General features: G+C 52.2%; 1 protein-coding gene across 2 annotated transcripts in view; it reads left to right on the plus strand.

Moving 5' to 3' along the window:
* The window catches only part of ADGRD1 (adhesion G protein-coupled receptor D1), a 174,306-nt gene that overhangs the window by 134,726 nt on the left and 20,010 nt on the right, over positions 1 to 19,570 (plus strand). For both annotated transcript variants that reach the window (XM_043902127.1, XM_043902126.1), the window contains 5 exons: positions 4,674 to 4,777; positions 6,400 to 6,511; positions 9,050 to 9,203; positions 14,967 to 15,033; positions 17,348 to 17,414. In XM_043902127.1, coding sequence (XP_043758062.1) covers positions 4,674 to 4,777; positions 6,400 to 6,511; positions 9,050 to 9,203; positions 14,967 to 15,033; positions 17,348 to 17,414 — 504 coding nt within the window. The remainder of the gene's footprint in view (positions 1 to 4,673; positions 4,778 to 6,399; positions 6,512 to 9,049; positions 9,204 to 14,966; positions 15,034 to 17,347; positions 17,415 to 19,570) is intronic.

Here is a 19,570-nt window from a genome sequence, read left to right on the forward strand (position 1 = left end):
TGACTCTCACGTCTAGGTCCCCCCTCCTGTCCCCCACAATCACCTCTAGCGAGGCCTCTGATTATTTCCATCAAAGCCTGATCAAGCTCAGAACTTATTTATTCACTCATGCATTTATCAGTATCTGTTTGTGCCTTTGTTCATTATCTGCTTTCCCTACTGCAGGTTAAGCCCCAGGCTTGGCACTCAGCAGGTGCCACTTAATACATGTTTGCTTGCTGTCGATAGGGGTCCAGGCCATCTGGGGGCAGTCCAGTACTGCCTCACCAGCTGTGCAGTGATGGGCAGTCACATCTATTCAACATGAGAACCAGGATGCCCACTCAGCCTCCTTTGCTGGTTTGGTGCCTGTATACAGTAGATGCCAATAAAGGCACTTCTGTTCTCCCCATCTTAACCATCCAGTCTGCTGTGAATGCTTCACGGCCCCAGGTGAATCTGATCTTTGGTTCATCTCTCGAACATCTAGAGTTTGCCAGTCCTTGTCAGATGCTGGGGATCTGGACAGGAGCAAGACAGACAACCCTTGTCTCCATGGACCTCACCATTAGAGTGCACCCTGCTTCCGATCCAGGAGGTCCTCTCCTGTCCTCTCTTTCTGCTTCCAGTTGCGTGTTGGGGCCAGTGTGAAGCCCACTTTCCCTCCTATCCAACTTCACGAGGCACAGGCTGTTGGCAGCTTACAGTGGAGCCATGTTTAACACAAGTTCACTTAACACGCTGGCAAACCAGTGGGCTGAACATGTGTTAAAGTTATCAAGCTCTTATATAAAAAAAGAGGGGGAGTAAACCCTTCAGGCAAGCAGAATCTCTCAGATTATCCCAACACCAACACACACACCATTCTGCTCTGTGGATTTGACAGCTGTTTTAAACCAGAAAAATCTGGAGACCCCAGCTTCTGCGGGCAGGTCCCTCCTGTGGTCTGCCTCAGTGTTACTCAGACCAGTGTGCTGAAGAATGATGAGGTTACCTGCACAGACCGTGGTTTGTAGGGGACCTGAGAGGTTTTCAAAGGTCCTTCTGATCACCTCTCATTTTCCCCTCATAGGCTTGCTTTATCATGCAAGTGCCATGTAAAGTATGACCTTCTGATATATTAATAGCTTGCCTTATGCTCTGTATGAGCATTTTGAGACTGGCTAACCAGGATGATAGCTCTGCTCAAGGGAGGGGCTTTATCTCGTTTTTAAAGTGTTCCCTATTGTGGTTGGCTTAAAGCTGGCTTTGGTTGGTTTGGTAGAAGTTGTGATGAAGAGTTGGTTGATGGTGAGTTTTGATTAATGATAAGGTTGGTTGATGGGTTGAATTGGTTGATAATAGAGTTGGCTGATGGTGGGGTTGATTGACAGTGGGACTGGTTGGTGGTGAGATTAGTTGATGGTGCGTTGGTTGCTGGTGAGATTGACAGATGATGTGGGGTTGGTTGATGGTGTAGGATTGGTTGATAATAAAGTTGTTGATGGTGAGGTTGATTGATAGTGAGGTTGGCTGATGGTGGGGTGGGTTGATGGTTGAATTGGTTGATAATAGGGTTGGTTGAGGGCTTCTGTGGCAACTCAGATGGTAAAAAATTTTACTGCAATGCAGGAGACCCAGGTTCGATCCCTGGGTCAGGAAGATCCCCTGGAGAAGGGAATGGCTACCCACTTCATGATTATTGCCTGGAGAATTCCATGGACAGAAGAGCCTGGTTGCAAGGAATTCTTTGCATGGGGTTGCAAAGAATCAGACTGAGCAAGTAACACTTGAGCTTTTTCACAGGGCTGGTTGACGGTGAGGCCACAGGGCATACAGCACAGGACTGGGGAGCTGTGGGATGAGGCGAGGGCTGGACGCCCATTTGTCAGAAGCACTAGGCAGAGCCTGTGTGCAGAAAGCAGGTAAAGATTTCAGTGAGTGTGGCTGGCCAGGTATAGCCCTCACATCTGGAAGCTTTTATGCTGTGCAGTGAACCTCACATGAGCCCACAGGAAGCTCACTAGAGCTCTGTGAATCGAGGAGGTAAAGTTTCATTATTTCTCTAAGAGGTATACACACAATGATGTACATTAAATACATCTTTTATGGTGAATCAGTAGGAGAGTCAGGGGAAGAGACTCGAGGACTCTTTCTACCCTGAAACCTTCAGCAAATGAACCCTCATTCTCAGCAGTGCCTGCTGTTCTCAGAGCTGTGGGTGATCAGGCAGCGGAAGTTTCAGGAACGTGATCTCGGTCCTCAAAGAGCCCCCCATCTCTCTGGGAGAGAGAAGACTCCCCCCATGAAATGTGACTGGTGTCAGAGAGTGGGGTGCTCGCACTGTGGGGATGAGAGATGTTTGGGCAGTAGAGCGATGAACAGGGAGGGAGATGAGCTGAGACCTCAGGATGCAGAGGACTCCACGCGCAGAAGTTGCGCTCCGGGGCCAGACTAAGGAGGGGACTTCCCAGTGGCAATGGGGTGAGCATGTCACCAGAGCCAGCCTACCTTGTTGATACAGACATGCGGCTATGTTTCATTTGCTGCCATTTCCACTGGTCATTTAAGTTAATTTCAATTTAGTGAGTGCTGCCGAGGTCGACCTTAGTTTCCAAGAACAGCTGATGGCCTGCTGATGTCTATAAACTCTGGTAACCAACACTTCACAACTTCTCTAGGCAAGGATCATTGTAACGGTGACAAGACACTTTTAATGTCTTATGAGACATCAAGGAAAGATGATATATGCAGTATGTTAGTGATTCCTCTTTGGGTTTTCATTTCTGTTTCTCAAAAGCATCACTTGAAGTAACAGCACTTCCAAAGACGTACTCTCTTCCCCTCCCCCAAAGAGTTTGAGAAATGCCAAGTTTGACACAGCTTTCTCTCTCAATATATATATTCACCTGTAGGATTTCTCAGAAGCTTTAGATTGCTTATATTCACCAAAACATCTTTAAAGGCAGATAGAGAGTGCAACTTTTCTGAAACTTATCTAAAACCAGAAGTGTCATTTCACAGAAGACCAGTGACAACATCTCACAGGAATTAGAGTGTTGAGTGATACCGTGTGGGAGCGTGGCTCCAGGAATATATTTCCGTTTGCCTTCCTAGGGGATCTGATGACTCGGAGCACTGTGTGTTCCATCTGCAGATGGGGAAGTTTAGGATCCAAGATCTTGGGATGTTGCTGAGAAGGAAGGCTGCTGGAGGAACCCACTAGTGGCCCCACCCGCCTAGGAAGCTTGCTGTGCTGCAAAGATAGGAGTTACTCACAAGGGCCCTGCCTTGACATCTAGGGCTGCTGGGTCCAGGCTTCGGCCTCGCCCGCCTCCCTTCAGCCAGAGATCTGAAATGTTTCCTGACCCCTGGGGATGATTGAGTGACTCAGAGCTGAAGGAAGTAGACCCCATTAAGTGATGAGTCTTCAGGCACAGACCTGCTGGCTCCCAAATTGTTCCTTGCGATCCACTTACGTTTCCTGGTGGGGCCTCCTGTGCCTATAGCGTTTCCCTCATCCTGGCCAACAGCCCTTTTACAGATCTCAAGTTTTTCCTCCTTTTGTTCCTGGTTAGGTCCCAGGTGGCTCAGTGGTAAAGAATCTGCCTGCCAATGCAGGAGATGCAGGTTCATTCCCTGGGTTGGAAAGATTCTCTGGAGGAGGGCATGGCAACCCACTCCAGTATTCTTGCCTGGAGACTCCCCATGGACAGAGAGCCTGGTTGGCTACTGTCCATGGGGTCACAAAGAGTCACGTGACTGAAGTGACTTAGCATGTATGCTCAGGTCCCAAAGAATAGGGAAGAAGGTGGTTTAGCTGGAGGTCAAGGTTCTGGCTGTCCTTGATGTCCAAGGCTGGACACGGATGCAGAATGAACTCCAAAGACCAGGCTGGGTCTCTGATGCTGGTGGAGGAGCCATGAGCCCCAGGAGGAAGTGCACTGCAGCGACTTCTGTGGGAAGCTGGTCTTCCAGTTGTGTGGCTTAGGGAGCATGGAGTTTCTTGGATCCCAGGTTCAAATGTGTGTGACCTTGAGATGCTAGCTCCTGGAGTCTTGGATTGGTCTCTTAAGTGAGCTGTGGTTTCTGTCACCATCCTTTGTGACTTTGCATCCACTTAATCCACTGAGTTTGTTTATGCTCTATTTGACATCAGGGATAATAGCAAACTCTGAGCATTTTACATGTGTAAATTCATTCCTAGGTCATTGACTGGGGACAAGGGCATGTTGCGACTTGAACCAGGGCTTATGGGTCAGGCTGTTAAGCAAACACTACATCTCCTGGGCAGCTGTGGATGTCACGTTCTAGACAGGGAGGCACAGAGCAGGCAGGCTGAATGGGAATGGGTGGGAGAGGGGTAGGCAGTAGAGGCACAGAGACTGATGGTGGAGGAATCTGAGTGATTGGTGGAGCCCTTTGGCGCATCTGAAATGTACAGAACCAAGGGCCAACATCAAAGGACTCTTGATGGCAACAGCGGGGCATCTGGCAGAGGCAGGGACTGGCGGTCATCACCAACTCAGAACGGCCCGATGACTACCTGGTGCTCAACTGTGCATTAGCCCGGGACCCTTTCCAGCCGGAACCCTCTGGCCCCCGCACCACCCCCCGCCCCCAATCAGGCTCAGGCGGCAGGGACTGGGCTCGGCCAGTCCCCCTGTAGGACCTAGACTAGATGGCTGACCACCTCCGCTCTGCTTCCCGCACAGCTCACGCGCGGACACCAGGTGGCGCTCTCGTCCATCAGCTACATCGGTTGCTCGCTGTCCGTGCTCTGCCTGGCCATCACGCTGGTCACCTTCGCCGTGCTCTCGTGAGTCATCTTCTGCCCTGCCCCGGGGCCTCCGAGGTTGGGCAGCTTCGTGCGAATGTCAGTGCCACCCCTGCCCACCTCGATTTCCCTTCTGGCACTTGTACTGGAGTGGGGGGCTGGGGCGGCAAATGCGGGCCTCTGTTTAGATTCTGCACACGGTGTGTGACAGGGGGGTGGTTGTTCCTCAAGTACCTTTTGTCTTGAAATCTGGGGTGTGGGGGGCCTGTGGGGTGCTGGAAAAGACAGAGGAGAGAGGAGGGGCTGTCGAATTGGAGGACACCTGGCTTGAGCTAAGCTGGAAAGTTCTGGAAAGTTCCCCAGCCCAAAGGGCTTTCTGACCTTTGACCAGGAAAGAGCCAGAACAGAGGACCACCCCCCGCCCCCGACCCAAAATATTATCAAAGCAGCCGGATCCTTGTGGGGCTGGGCTGCGGGAAGCCCCAGGGGTAAGAACCCTGGAGGACCCCTTCTGGCTGAAGTCACATCAGTCTGGTCAGAGCTTGAGGGGATCCCCCCAACCCCCACCACCGAGTGGATACTGGCAGCTAAGTTTGCCCATGGGTCTTTCAGGACTGGGACAGAAAAATAAGATCAGAGCCGAGAGTCTGGGCAGTCAGCTGGGAAGATGGGTTTGCACACTCCCCTCAGGGCTGTTGGACCTCCGAGGAAGGCGTGTTACTCACACCTGGATGGGCCTCAGTCTCGAGGGGTGCTCAGGTGCTTCCTTGGCTCACGGGGTTCCTCCTGGAAGCTGGCACCCCTCCTCACCTGCCCTGTTCCCTGAGGACACCGGTCACCTGGGTGACTCTGTCTAGGGGCGTCCCGGGTTTGGTTGGTCCGGGGGCTGCAGCCACATGGCAGGGGAGGCTGTTAGCTTCCCTGGGACCCTGCTGCAGCCCACCAGGGACCTGGGCACTCTGGGGGGCGGAGCGGGGGTTCCCACTCTACACAGGAACTTCTGGTGGGATCTGAGCCAGGTGAGAGGAGATGGAGGTGGGTTTGGAGGGCCCCAGTGTTACGCTCAGGATGTTCCTGCTTTGATTCTCTTGTTCCTCAGCTATTTGCTCAGCAAGTCCAAACCCATCACCCCCCTACTCCAACCCACCCAGGCCTATAGTCACCTCTGAGGACGCAGTTGCACCCAAGATAGTAAAAGCGTGCCTGATTGGGGGTGGGGGTGGGGAAGCAGATGACAAGTGAGGATGCGAAGGCCTGAACACACATCTCCACAGCCGTCTGAGCCCTGAGGGCAGCTCAGAGAGGAAGTGGGGCTCCCTCAGGCTCAGGAAGTTCTCTTCGAGGGGAGACCTGGAGGGGACTTCACTGCAGAGTAATAGCTGGTACAAAGACCCCGAGGATGGAGCGGGCTGGGGATCTTGGAAAACCAGAAAAGGGTGTCTGTGATTAGAGGAAGGAAAGAGCTGAGTCCAAGTGATGGGCAAGGGTCAGGTCCTGCAGGGCCTGTGGAATGAGCTGGGTCATTTCCAAGAGTAATAGGGAGCCATTGAGGGTTCATAACCAGAAATGGCAGCACCCAGGCAGGCTTATTAAGACCTCCTTGGTGGTCCTTGGAGGAGCAGTAGGGGGCAGCCACAGCTGAGCTGGTGCCTCTCTGCCCCCAGCTCGGTCAGCACTATCCGGAACCAGCGTTACCACATCCACGCCAACCTGTCCTGCGCCGTCCTGGTGGCCCAGGTCCTGCTGCTCATCAGCTTCCGCTTCGAGCCCGGCACGGTGAGTGGGTCCCCTGGGTCCTGATGTGTCCACAGTGGGCCTCCCTCCCATCCCCTCCTCCTTCCACCAGGGGGACATCAGCAGGGGTGGCACCTGCTGGTTTCAACTCGGAATTCAGACCATCAGATAGCCAGGCTGTGGTTCCTCTGGGAGAGACAGGGAAGATGACTGGCATGAACTGGCCTTCCTGCTCACATCAGCCTTGGTAATGAAGACAGGTACAGCCCTGACTACGTGCTGGGTGCTGTGCTGAGGACTTACATAGATTCACTCAGTTAATCCTCATAACAAGCCCAGGAAGTGATGCCACAGAGGCAGGATTGAGGCACAGAGGGTTACAGTGACTCGCCCAGGTAAGTGCCGACCAAAGTCTGACCTCGTTCGGTCTTGCTGCAGACACTGCTCTCCATTTCTGCTCTGACCGCACACAGCCACACCCCTCCTCTGCCTGCCCAGGGCAGGTACTCTCCACAAAGGGACTGTGAAGACCTAGATCCACATTTCTGTACCCTTTGAATCAGGCAGGGAATTCTCCGGGGAACTAGGAGGTCTTAGATCTCACAGAAAGTCAAATCCTGAGATCAGAATGACCCAGGCTTGGGTGATGTGGGTTATAAGCCTGGTTGATGGGAAGAAGAAGCAGAGATGGGCTTGCTGTACACTAGGACAGAAGGAGAACCGAGCAGTATGAATCAGTGGTCCTGAGATACAATCACACTTGGCTAAAGGGAGATGAACTCTTTATCCCCCTAAGTGAGGGTTAGCAGAGCCTCTTATCCTCATACCCAGCAGGGTTCTCAGTCCACCTGCCTGTCCTGGAGCTTCTGCCTAAGGAGAGATCTACTCTCCTCTGCTCACAGGTTTAGGGGTTCATCCAAGCATCTAAGAAGTTCTTCGCTGTGCCATGGACAGATGAGCCTGCACCAGCCTCATTCTCTCCTACTGAATGCCTTTCAAACTCCACTGTGGACCATCACATGGGATTTTCTTAAAATGTAGATTCGGGTTCAGCAGGATCTAGAGTTCCTGTTTCCATCCTGCATCTGGGTGATGCTGATGCTGTTGGCCCAAGTCACACTGAGAGGAGTGAACTCCCGTGGTGTGATGGCAGCAGGAGGGGAAGTGGTCCAGGCATTCATGGTCCAGATGGTGATCTTAGGGGCTGGGAGCCTTCTCCCTCTCAGAGCCCATGTATCTGAAATCCCAGGCAGGGCTCCAATGGGTGGATCTGCTTGAGTGATCCACCCACTGGATGACCTCTGAGACAGACAGGAAAGGTGACTGTGGTGGCTGGTCTCATCAGAGCCTCTGTGTGTGTATAGGGGGCGAAGGTGGTCCCCAGACGAAAGGGGAAGCTGGTCCTAAAAGACACGGAGCCATGAGTACTGGGACCACAAAAATAATAGATATGTCCCATATTTATATCTAACTTTGACAGAGCCTGATGACAAGAAACACAGCATTTTAGCAACTTGTTCCTTTTTCTTCCCCTAAGAAGTAACTGTCCAGGGGCCTTGGGAGGACAGGACATAGAGCCCCCACAGAGATGGTTGTTCTTGTTTTCATCTTTGTTTTCCTCCCCGACTCCTGGTTCCCTGGCCCTTTGATCTGAGCTTAGGGATGGGTGGCTGTGAATTTACAGAGAGCATAGGGGCTGGGGGGCGGGGGGCGGTGTGCGAAATTTCTGATAGAGGTCCTGGGGAGAATCTGAGGCCACATGGCTGAGCCTGAAGCTGTGGCCATGACCCCAGGAGCAGGAGGGACCAGATGCCCCGTGATGCTCTGAACAGAGGAGAGGAGCACACCTGCCCTGGCCGGCTAGTCAGAGAGAAGGCAGGTGGGCCTTCTGGATGTCAGTGCCCCGAAGAGCCAAGAAAAGCAGGCATGACAGGTAGTTTGTACATCTCTGTGTGTTACACACCTGTTTGAGAGTAAGCTCCAGGGAAGTGGCTGTGTCACTCAGGCCGTTCAGCTCCAGGTAGGTAACCAACATCTTGAAGTGGAGAACTAAAACAGACACGTCACATGCTGATTTCTCTCTTCCCCTCAACTCCATTCCCCTCATACACTGCTCTGCAGCACCTCCCCGCTCCAGAGCCAAGGTTACTTCATAAGCTCCAGGCTAGGGGCCTTACATCCGGAGCTATGAGGGAAACCCGCTTGCTGATGGCTCCGCCCACTGTGGAGCACTGGCCATCTACCTGGCCAGTCACATGCCCGCCCTGAACCAATCCTGTGGCAGGGATGGGGATAGTTATGCTGATTGGCTGGGCCAATCCCCTGCCCTCTCATGAACCAATCACTGTGCCTGGGAGGGGTTCTGATTGGCTACTGCTTGAGTCACGTGCTCCACTCAAATCACCACCCCCCCCCCCCCACGCCCCCGGAAAAGCAAAATGAGACTCGCCAGAAAGAAATGAAGCCACGTGACCATAGGGCACTTATCAGAAAATCTGTGGAGGGAGGTTGAGACAACAGCGAACACCCGCTGCGCACACCCTGAGAGAACTTATTTTCTATGCATCGCTTTGCTCCTAGGCCCCGTGCCAGGTGATGGCCACGCTCCTGCACTACTTCTTCCTGAGCGCCTTTGCGTGGATGCTGGTAGAAGGGTTGCATCTCTACAGCATGGTGATCAAGGTCTTTGGCTCAGAAGATAGCAAGCACCGCTACTACTATGGGATAGGATGGGGTAGGTGGGGATGGGATGGGGAGGTGGGGATGGAATGGGGCCGGGGGCAGAGGTGGGTTGCGATTTCATCTTCATGTGAAACACCTTGAGGAAGCCAGGTGCTCTTAGTCTTGAACTTCCCCACACTCTTTTTTCAAAAAAGTCAGTTCCCACGGGGAGTGCTTTGGAGTGTTCTATTCTAATGGTCGGCTTCCCTTCTGTCTAGGAAAGGTCTCAGAGGCATGCTCCTGAGCCAGTGCGGGAACAGTGGCCTGCTTCTCTTGGATTGACACCCAGCTTTAGTGTGGGGCGCTGGGCAGGGGAGGCAGCCTCTAATGCCACAGTGCATGGGTGCCCTGGGGGGAGGGCGGTCGGGTCCCTGTGTTCCCAGCCAGTCACACCCTATGTGGACTCTGTAGACTGTGGGTTGTGGTTGGAGGCAGAAAGGAATTCCCGATCTCTGGGTTGCTGTTCCCTGGAATAGAGTTTTTGCACCCACCGTGGTGTTAAGGAGAATGAGATATGCAGGCAGTCTGCCCCAGGGAGGTATTGTGGCTTTGGATTGGGCCCCGGGGGAGGGAGTCTGTCTTGTTAGGCATGCCTGCCTGGAGTGGAGCAGATTGTAGCCCAGGTGTCCTAGTCTCTCTGTTTTACTCTCTATTTTTAGTAGGTTTTCTTGAATAAATTCTTCTTAATTTGCAGCAATCCCTTAGGAACATTTACAGAGACTTTATACATGCTTGTGTTTTTTTAAAAGCTAACTTTCATCAGTTATGGTGGCCCTTTATCCTGGGAGTTACCTTCCCATCGACGTGACTCCTTTGCTGAACTTCCTCCTTGCCCATCTCGAGGTGGAGCCCCAGAACACAGGAGACCCTGCTTCCTGCCAGAGTAATGGACACCTGGCATTCTTGCATTTGCTATAAAGCATTAGTCCATCATCAGGGACCTGCTACTCCTTTCTAGTTTTCTTGCAGTAGATTTAATTTTCACAGTTCTCGTGGTGCAGGGAGCAGACAAACATTTTATTTTGTGCTTTGAGCTGGCTAACGAAATGGGGAGAGAGGAGACTCATGGGCCTCACTCAAGCATGACCGTCTCCTTCCATCCTGCTGTGACTCCCTGAAAGAGGCGGGTTGCTCCTGCCTCTGACTTCTGTCTTAATTTAGTAAGTATTTACAGGATGATGTGTGATCAACCACCTGTGATGACTAGTTTTTTTATGGAAATGGCCATACAGTTTAGATTTTGTGTACGTGTCCATGCACGCACGTGCACACATACACACCCCATAGCCACAGCAAGGACGGTTGAAATGAATTAAGTGTGGAATTTGTCTCTGCAGGGACAGGAGCCATCTATGCTGGTTCAGGGTAGAGGTGGGGGTCACAATCCAATCCAGCCATGAAGGATGGCTTCTTTAGCCTGCAATGTATTAGAGGAAAAACAATGAAATATTTGCCAATATATAAAAATGGAGAAGTTTTACATAAAATTATGGGGTTCTTTTGAGAAATGAGGAGATCTGGAAACCCTGAGTTTCCATTCCTGCTTGACAGCAGTGGCTGTGTGGTTTCTGGTCCCAGTATCTTCCCTGTGGGTGTTCTTTTGAGAAATGAGGAGATCTGGAAACCCTGAGTTTCCATTCCTGCTTGACAGCAGTGGCTGTGTGGTTTCTGGTCCCAGTATCTTCCCTGTGGGTGTTCTTAGGCCTGCACAGCTTCCATCAGAGACTCCCTGCAAATAGAGGGCTGGGGTGGGTTCCAGCAGGCCTGCCACCTCTGTCTCCAGTCTGTTTCCCCTTAACTGATTTCACCAGGGCTCAGAACTGCATCCTTCCTTCAGATTGGTTAGACTTAGTTCTGGGCCTGAGTACAGATAGTCTGCTGGTGGCTGGACTCTCTCTACCTGCAGTTATTAACTAGGAGGGAGCCAGAGGCTGACCCAGGGCCCTGGGAGGTCACACTATAGGAAGGATCCCCCAGAGAGAGGCCACTTCCCTAGCGATTTTCAGCCTGCTCTTACAGCAACCTTCAAACGGTATCATTTTTTGAAACTCAAGGATTGTGGTTTTAGCTGACTTGGAATTGGAGGTGTCCCATGAACAACCTACCTGAGATTTTGCCATATGTCGGGCCCTATGCTTGAACTTGTAAGGTGGGCCAGATGTAATCTCTGTCCTCAAGGAGTCTACCTGGGAACTGGGAGAGGAGGTGAGTGATAAACAATTGAGTGTTTGTTTACGTGTTGGTGCAGGAGACATGAATCTCTGACCACAAATTCAGAAGTGGTCAGAGAAACGATCATAAACTCGGAAGCGAAAGAAATGCGGCTTCCTTCATTTTTCTCTGTTATGACTTCATTTCTTTTGTGAGTGTCCACTCATCTAGGCTTCCCTGGTGATTCAGATGGTAAAGAATCTGCCTGCAGTGCAGGAGATCCCAGGTTTGATCCCTGGGTTGGGAAGATCTCCTGGAGGAGGGCATGGCAACCCACTCCAGTATTCTTGCCTGGAGAATCCCATGGACAGAGGAGCCTGGTGGGCTATATAGTCCATAGGGTGGCAAAAAGTTGGACATGATTGAGTAACTAACACTTTAACTTTCACTCATCTAGGGTTGAAAACTTCACTGTAGTTCATTTTAGACCCTGCCTTTCTCTGAAATCATGCTGGTGTCCCAGGGAAGTGACATAGTACCAAGATCTTGGGAGGTGTGTGAGTCAGGACAGGCTAGATCATGCTGCCATAACAAGCTGCTTCCAACTCACATCGGTTGAAAACAGCAACGTTTATCTCCTGTGTACACTGTGTGTCCTCAGTGGGCTGGTGGCCGCAGAGGGTCTCTGCTCAGGGCAGTCCCTCAGCAGCCCAGGGTGATGGGGAAGTTGCTGCCTTGAGCCATAGCTGGTTGCTGTGAGAGAGAAGATGGTCCGGGTGGATATCACCCTGGAAATTAAACACTTAACTGATAGAGACATGTGTCCCTTCTGTTCACAACTCACTGCCCAGAAGAAGTCGATGATCCAACAGCTTTGGATATGGAAGTGCAAACCTCTCAAGTGCCCAGAGCGAGGCATCCAGAATACCACCTCAGTGACTTCTACCAGAGGGTGGACCACTTGTCTCCTGGCATTGTTATCTCTCTGCCCCTTTCTGCTGAGATATCCCTGCCCCTGTGTTGGATTTCATATTATCCATCCTCTCCATGTGTTGCTGTGTGTGTCCAGGTTAATATTTCATAGCAATGCTCCTTATGGTCACTCCTTACATCACCCCTCCCCACTTCCCTGGATCTTAGGAGGCAACAGCCAATGTGGTTACTCTGAAAGGTCACCACATTCCAAAGAGAACACTTCTTTCTTTAAAAGATTTATTTATTTACTTATTTTTGGCTTTCCTGGGTCTTTTTTGCTGTGTGGGCTTTTCTCTAGTTGCAGAGAGTGGGGACTACTCTTTAGTTCTGGTGCATGGGCTTCTCATTGCAGCGGCTTCTCCTGTTTCAGAGCACAAGCTATAGGGCACATGGGCTCAGTAGCTGCGGCTCCCAAGTTCCAGAGCACAGGCTCAATAGTTGTGGTGGACGGGCTTAGTTGTGCCATGGCATGTGGGCTCTTCCTGGACCAGGGATTGAACCCATGTCTCCTGTATTGGCAGGTGGATTCTTTACCACTGAGCCACCAGGGAAATCCAAAGTAAGCACTTCTTGAGCTCCATACAGTCAACATCCAGAGGACAGGGCCAGAGGGACTTCAAGTTGTTTGCAGAAGCAGGTCACGTGTCTGCATGGGTTATTGAGGTGTGAATTTCAGATGAAGGCAACAGTGGAAAAGACATCTGAGTTTGTTAGTAATAGTGGAGGTTATTGTACAGAGATGGGCTTTGTACATCAATGCCTCCTTGATCACGTCCATGGCCTCAGCTCTATGGTCCTCACAGTAGCCTGATGTCGCCTCCATTTCCAGAGTGAGAACCTGGCAACCCAGAGAGGTTCAGCTGAGCCCTTGAGGCTGCACAGCTGGTCCAGGGTGGCCCTGGGGATAGAACCATGTGTCATTTGGCTCCAAAGCCCAGGCTCTTCCTGCTGGCTGATGTCTGCATCCTGCTCCCATGCTTCTCTTCCTGCTGCCTGTGAATTTTCCTTCTTAACAACACCCTCACCTGATCGCCGTGGCTTCTGCAGCATGTTTCAGAGAAAGCAGAGAGTGGAGCTTGCCCTCTTCTCAGACCTTTCTGGTCACCTTTCGTGGCCTGTCCTCTGCAGGACACAGAGGATGGTGCTGGGGAAGCCATGACCAAGGACTGTCAGTGTTGCTTTGGGGATCGTGGGAGAAACACATCACAATGCAGTTGTGAAGGCAGAAAAAGAAGCTTTGACTCTTCCATTTAAATTTGGGCAGTAAAGAGATGACAGCCTCTGACTTGGGCCCCTGCCATGGCCAGGATCAGCGGAGAGAGGTGTGGCAGCTCCAGATGAAGCCTCAACCACTGAGTTTGAAAATCCATCCTCTCTGGCCCCTCCAGTTCTTCCTGCCTTTCAGAACCCACCCAAACGGGGCCCTGGGGCCTCTGCAGGGCCCCATATGCACCTGCCAGGCTGTCCTGTGGACCCAGTGTTCCTGCAGGGCCTACTTCTCCTGCACCCCGAGGCTTGGGCTTCCTTGGGAAGATGGGAGCAGGGGGACCTTGGTGCATCATGCCAAGGTCCCTCACCATCTCAGGTCCCGTGTATTCCTCCCACCCCAAGTGAGCCAGACAGTAGGGGTTCCCTGTGACATCTGAGGAAACTGAGGCCCTCAGTGAGTGGGCAGCAGGGTGGGGGCCTGGTCCCAGGTTACAGGGCCTGCTTGTCTCCTGTAACTCTGGGTCCATCAAGGCAGGAGGCCTGCAGCCAGCGGCTCCAACATCTGGAAAGGTTTTGGCTTCTAGGAGGTAGTGCATACAGGTGGGGAACCCAGTGTGGTAGCGGGTCAGCGGTGAGAGGCACACCTCCTCCTGGCCCCAACACCTCTCCCCAGAGGCTGCTCTTCTCCTGTGAGAGCCTGATGACTGTCTTGTGCAGACGTCCTGTGATGCAGACTATTTTGACATCAAGACAAAGTGTTTCAGAGATGGGATGATTCTCCAGAAACCCCTTTTCAAGATAATTTAAAATTGATCCTCAGAAGGGCAGGCATGGGACTGACCGGGCCACCAGACATCCCAGGAGGGCTGTGGCCTTGAGGTGCCCAGGCCTGGAGTGAGTGGAGGTGGGGGGTAGAGGATCAGGCTTCCCTCTGGGTCCTGGAGCAGGTCTCCCATGGGTGGGACAGTCTCAGCTCGGGGGCAGGCAACAGAGAGCCACTTGTTGTAATGTATCCCCCCACCCTTTTTTCCTTGGCATCTGCCAAGTGCAGTTTCCTGGTCAGGAGCCCTTTCTCCTGGAGGGGAGGGTCAGTGGGTGGAAGGGACCCCTTGCTGTCTCTCCCCCGTCCCTTCCTTGCAGGGAAGCAGAGGGAGACCCTGTGCTCACGGCACTGATCAGTCAGAGGCCCTGGGTATGCACGGCCGCTTTCTGAGCAGCCAGAAGCGGTTTTCAGATACAGAATAGATTCATAACGGATCTGCCCTAAAATGCACATGTGTGTTATCTCTTTGTTTATAGACTCTTAAGTCCTTGGAGCCTAGAGGCTGTTCTGTGCCCTCAGCACTCAGCACACAGTTTTTTGTATCCATCAGGTATAAAATGAATAAATGCATCAAAAGAGACTGGCGCTAATACGGTACTCTGCTATTATTTTCTGCAGGTTTTCCTCTTGTGATCTGTATCATTTCAATAGTCTTTGCCATGGACAGTTATGGAACAAGTAAGAAGTAAGTGAAAGGGCGATTCCTGTGTTGGCAGGACTCCCATGGGGAGGGTTCCCATGGCCCCGGCTCATTGGCTTCCTGTGTTCTTCTGGGGGAGGGGTCTGTCCAAGGCTGGCATCTTCCAGCCCTGACAGGTTCTTAAAAAAAGTGTTTTGGGCTTTCTCCCACCTTGAAACTAGCAACGAGGGGGTCCTCGTGCCTCCAGGACTGCGTGGCTGGTACAGGTTTCTAATGGGAACTTTCCATCTCTGCAGTTTTCCTAGACTTGCTGTCTGGTCACCTGTGGAGCCCAGTTTTGTGCTGGTCAGCAAGTGCCTAGTTCATAAGAAGTCTCATTGAGTTACAGCCGAGTGAACACAAGACTGTGTGCTTGTAGACCGGTGTGCGCCCGCGGGGGCCCCAAGGTTCTCATGGGGGTGGCAGCAGATGGGACCCTCTATGTTCTAGACCTCACGCCACTGTTTTGAAACTGCAGCTGGTGGGTCCAGAGTTGAATCAAGAAGAGGCTGGGGTGGTGCTGGGCAGCCAGGCCAGGTGTTCAGGTTCTAGAAAGTTGATTTCCTTTCCTCCCAAAGAGAAAAAGGCTTTAGCTCAACTGTCTTTAGGAGGTTGCCCCCTCCTGAGGAGTCACCGAAAGAAGACACCATGGAAAGAGTTTAAGAAGAGGGAGGGAGTTAAACTTGGTCATGACTTCAGCCTGAGATAATTTCTCAACTGAGTTGCTAAACTGGGAGGAATTTGGCTTATTCCACTTTAGGGCAACAATTTCCTGGAGATGAGGCTTTTAAAGAAAGTGCTGTCTGAGTGCATACTGAAGGAAGAATGATTAAACAACCATTGTTCTGGCCCATCCCTTGCAAGCCTGCGTGGTATCTGAAGTCAAGGCGCAAATTAAAAGAAGAAACTTCATCTCAGACACATCTCGTTGGCATTTGTTCAGTTTCTTTCCATCTGGGAGTGCAGATGCTGGCCGCCCACAGCGCGTGGCTCAGCTCCAGGGTCTGAGTCTGATATAAGCCTCTCACCCACACACGTGCCTGAGAGCGAGGCAGCCTTGGCAAATGTCCGGAGGGTCACTGAGTGTCTGGTGGGGATGGGGGATCTGAAGATGCGTGTGCACTTAACACTCTGCATGACAATGGTGGAAAGCACAGACTTCCTCTTGCAGAGCCATCACCCTCTCAGGGAGCCTGGGTCGGAGCTGCCCCTCTGCAGAGGGACCACTGTACTCACCGTGTGTTTCCATGAGAGATGCCACATCCTCAGACAGGAGGCTCTTCTCTCCAGGGTCTGGATTCCAGACAGGAACGAGTCTCTTAGAGGCCCTGTCTCATGTCTGGGACACTTCATGTCTCCTGATCCAGGAGGTCTCGGGGGGGAGGACTGGGGTCAGAAAGGCAGGTGCAGGAGCATGGGCTTGGGTCCCCTAACCTCCCTGGGCCTCAGCCTCCTCCTCTGCAGGCGAGCATCATCACAGCGCCTGCTTCGGAGGGTGCTATGGAGTCACAGGGGATGATGTGTCTCTGGGTTTGCAGAGCTGGGGGCAGGGGCCATGCTCCTTGAGTAGGTGTGAGTGAGTGACCAGGTGACATCCACGTCCTGAGTCAGGGAGGATGTGTCGTGGGCCTGACCAGATCCCAGCGGGTGTGCCAGGCCCCTGGGGCTGCCCCCAGATCCAGGGAGGGATGTGTCTAAGGGACACCTGGGCTGTTGGCAGTTCTGAAGCTCTGGAGAGAAATGAGGTAGTAGAGGGCCTGGTGGTCCTGCCTGAGCCCCTGGAATCACGTCTCAGAAGCCAGGAGGAATTTCACAACCTTAAAACTGGACCCTACATCCCAGACAAGGCTTCTCTGGAAATCAGAGCCATGGCTGGGATCCACTGGGACCACTCCTCTCAGTTGAGGGGGCACTGCCAGGAGGGGAACTGACAGATAGCTGATGAGCCGATGAAGATGGTCAGTCCTGTGTCACATGATGCCTCCTCACTCCTCCAATAGGCAAAGGCCTATTTATTTATCATAATGAAATGAAAGCCTCTGTTGGATTTTGGCTAGACTCTGCAGAGATGGTGAAGTTTTTCACTAATTAGGTAACCTGTAAAAGCCTTCTTTTCCCTGAGCCAGTCTGCAGACCCAGAACATTCTTCCCAAGAGTGGAATGCTCTTGAGATCATGAGCAGGATACGGGCACGTCTGTTGGGATTGACGATATTATGGTCACCATGCCTACATTGTCCCTGTCCTCTTGTGGATGCAGGGCCCCCGCGCTGGAGTGGGTGGGGCGATGCACTGATGTAACCTTCTGTGTCCCTCCACAGTTGCTGGCTGTCACTCGGGAATGGCGCCATCTGGGCCTTCGTGGCCCCTGCCCTGTTCATCATCGTGGTATGTTCTCTGTCTTGCGGGTGTGGAGCTGGGTGGGGCTGGGGGTAGTGGAGTAGAGGAAGCACTGGGCTATGTGGAGATGGGGCTGGGATCCCCGGGAGTAATGTCCGAGGCTGTGGCAGCACCAGTCCTATTACAGCTCCTCATGTGGCCCGTGTCCCAGAGCCTCATTACTCCAAAAGATACTTGGCAAGGTCGGCCATGTTTTCAGATGTAATGCAGACCAGATTAAGGCCCTTGGTGCTTTTCCCACCAAAGCAACCAGTATGGGTGTGCACCCAGGTGGGGCAGTGCAGACCCAGCTGGTTCTTTTCCTTCTCGCTGTTCTTTCATAATTTCCTCACATGCACATCTCCATGGTCAAGGAGATGCAGGATCCAAGGCTGCGTTAGGATGTTTTAGTCAAAGCTCCCTGGGAACCACAGGTAACAGAACTCCTGTGATTATGAAGTACCTACTCAGAGAGGTTGACAGAAATCTGGATTTATAAACTCATAGTCAGGAATGCTTGCCGTGGCTTCTGGGTTCAGGATTCAGACATGGCCATCTCCACGTGTTTCTGGCTTCTCACATCTCAGCTCTATTTTCCTGTAAGTCGGCTCCATTCTTAGGCTGCCCCAGATGCTGGTAAGAAACTCTTAGGACCACACAAAATTTCAGTATTCATCTTGGGGGGAGAAAACTCCTTTGCTCTTCTTGCTATTGTTCTGCTGACATGTCCCACAAAATCCTATGATTGATTCTCATCATTTCTAATGGGCTTGACTTGGAACTCTGCCCACCATTGACCCCCTCTCTCACTGAAGTCAGAGGAGCAACATGCTCTGATTGACCAGAGGAATGGAATGTTCTGATTGGGAAGCAGAATGTTCTGACTGGCCTGAGGAACAGACTGTTCTGATTGATCAGCCCTCCCTATGGCCAGAGGAATGAAATGCTTTGATTGGCCAAAGTTCTGAAATGCTCTGATTGGCTAGACCTAGGTCACAGTTCTAACCCTGGGTCCTTGTACTTGGTTTCTGGTGAAGTTATTTAACATTAATGATAAAGGCTTAAATTTATAGAGATCTTTTAAGAAAGATGTTTTTACATTAAATGTCTCTTTTCCTTGCCCTTGAAATAGCTACTTGAAGAGACGGTGATTTCTGTTTTATAGAGGAGCAGACTGAATGATAAACTCCTGGCCCTGATTGCAGCTGTATTGCTTTAGGTGTTCCCTTCCTCTCCTCCTCCCCTTCTCCTGGCCGTCTTCCTCTTGGTATTCTCCTCCTCCTTCTCCCCAGGTGCTAGTAAACCAGCTTGAGCTCTCTCGAGCAGAAAAGGCTCAGTCCTGGGAAGCACGGGGAAATCAGACATGGCTGGTTCTGGGCACTCAGTGATGTCAGCTGGTATCTCCTACTCAGCGCATGGCCCCGCTGCCTCCTTGCTGTCTCCATCTGGATCAGGCAGGCTTTCCTGGGGAGGACAGCTCCTGATGGAGCTGGCACCCTGACAACACTCTTCAGCTCAAGGTGGGGAGGGAGGCACTGCTCCCAGCAGTCCCTGCAGAAGTCACAGGGCAGATTCTGATTGGCTCCTGTGGGTCAGGTGCCTGTCCCAGAGCCAATCACGGAGACTGAGATGGAGACAGATGATTGGTCGGGCCTGAACCACATGGCTGCCCAGGGGTCACCCCCCTGAACTCCAGGGCCTGGAGGTGGGGGTTCTCAGGAAGCCCTGTGAGGAGGGGGCTTTGGGGAGAGGGGAACAGCATCCTTGCACCCTGCTCAGTATTTGGGGTCTGGTCAGGGGTGAGGCATCCCCATGCTGTCCCAGTCTGAGCATCTCTCCCCACAGGTGTTGGGGGCTGACCCAGGAAATCTCCCCCACAACCCTCCTGCCCACCCTGAGCATCCACAAAACACTCTTCCACACTCTGGGCTGAGACTCCAGAGCATGCTGTCCACACACCCCCAGGGTGGGGTCCAGGCTGTGTTTATTACCTCTCCAAAGGGTGCTGTCTTTGAGGCACCCTGGGCGGCCCTGATACTGAAGGCGTGGGAGGGGACTAGCCGGAGACAGTTGTGCGTTTGGTGTCCTCATTCAATGCCTCCCAATCCTGATGACAAACCCAGCTTCCCATGTCACCAGTGATGGCGGTGAGAGAAGGGACTTAG

Source organism: Cervus elaphus, chromosome 5, assembly GCF_910594005.1.
Source record: "Cervus elaphus chromosome 5, mCerEla1.1, whole genome shotgun sequence".
NCBI lineage: Eukaryota > Metazoa > Chordata > Mammalia > Artiodactyla > Cervidae > Cervus > Cervus elaphus.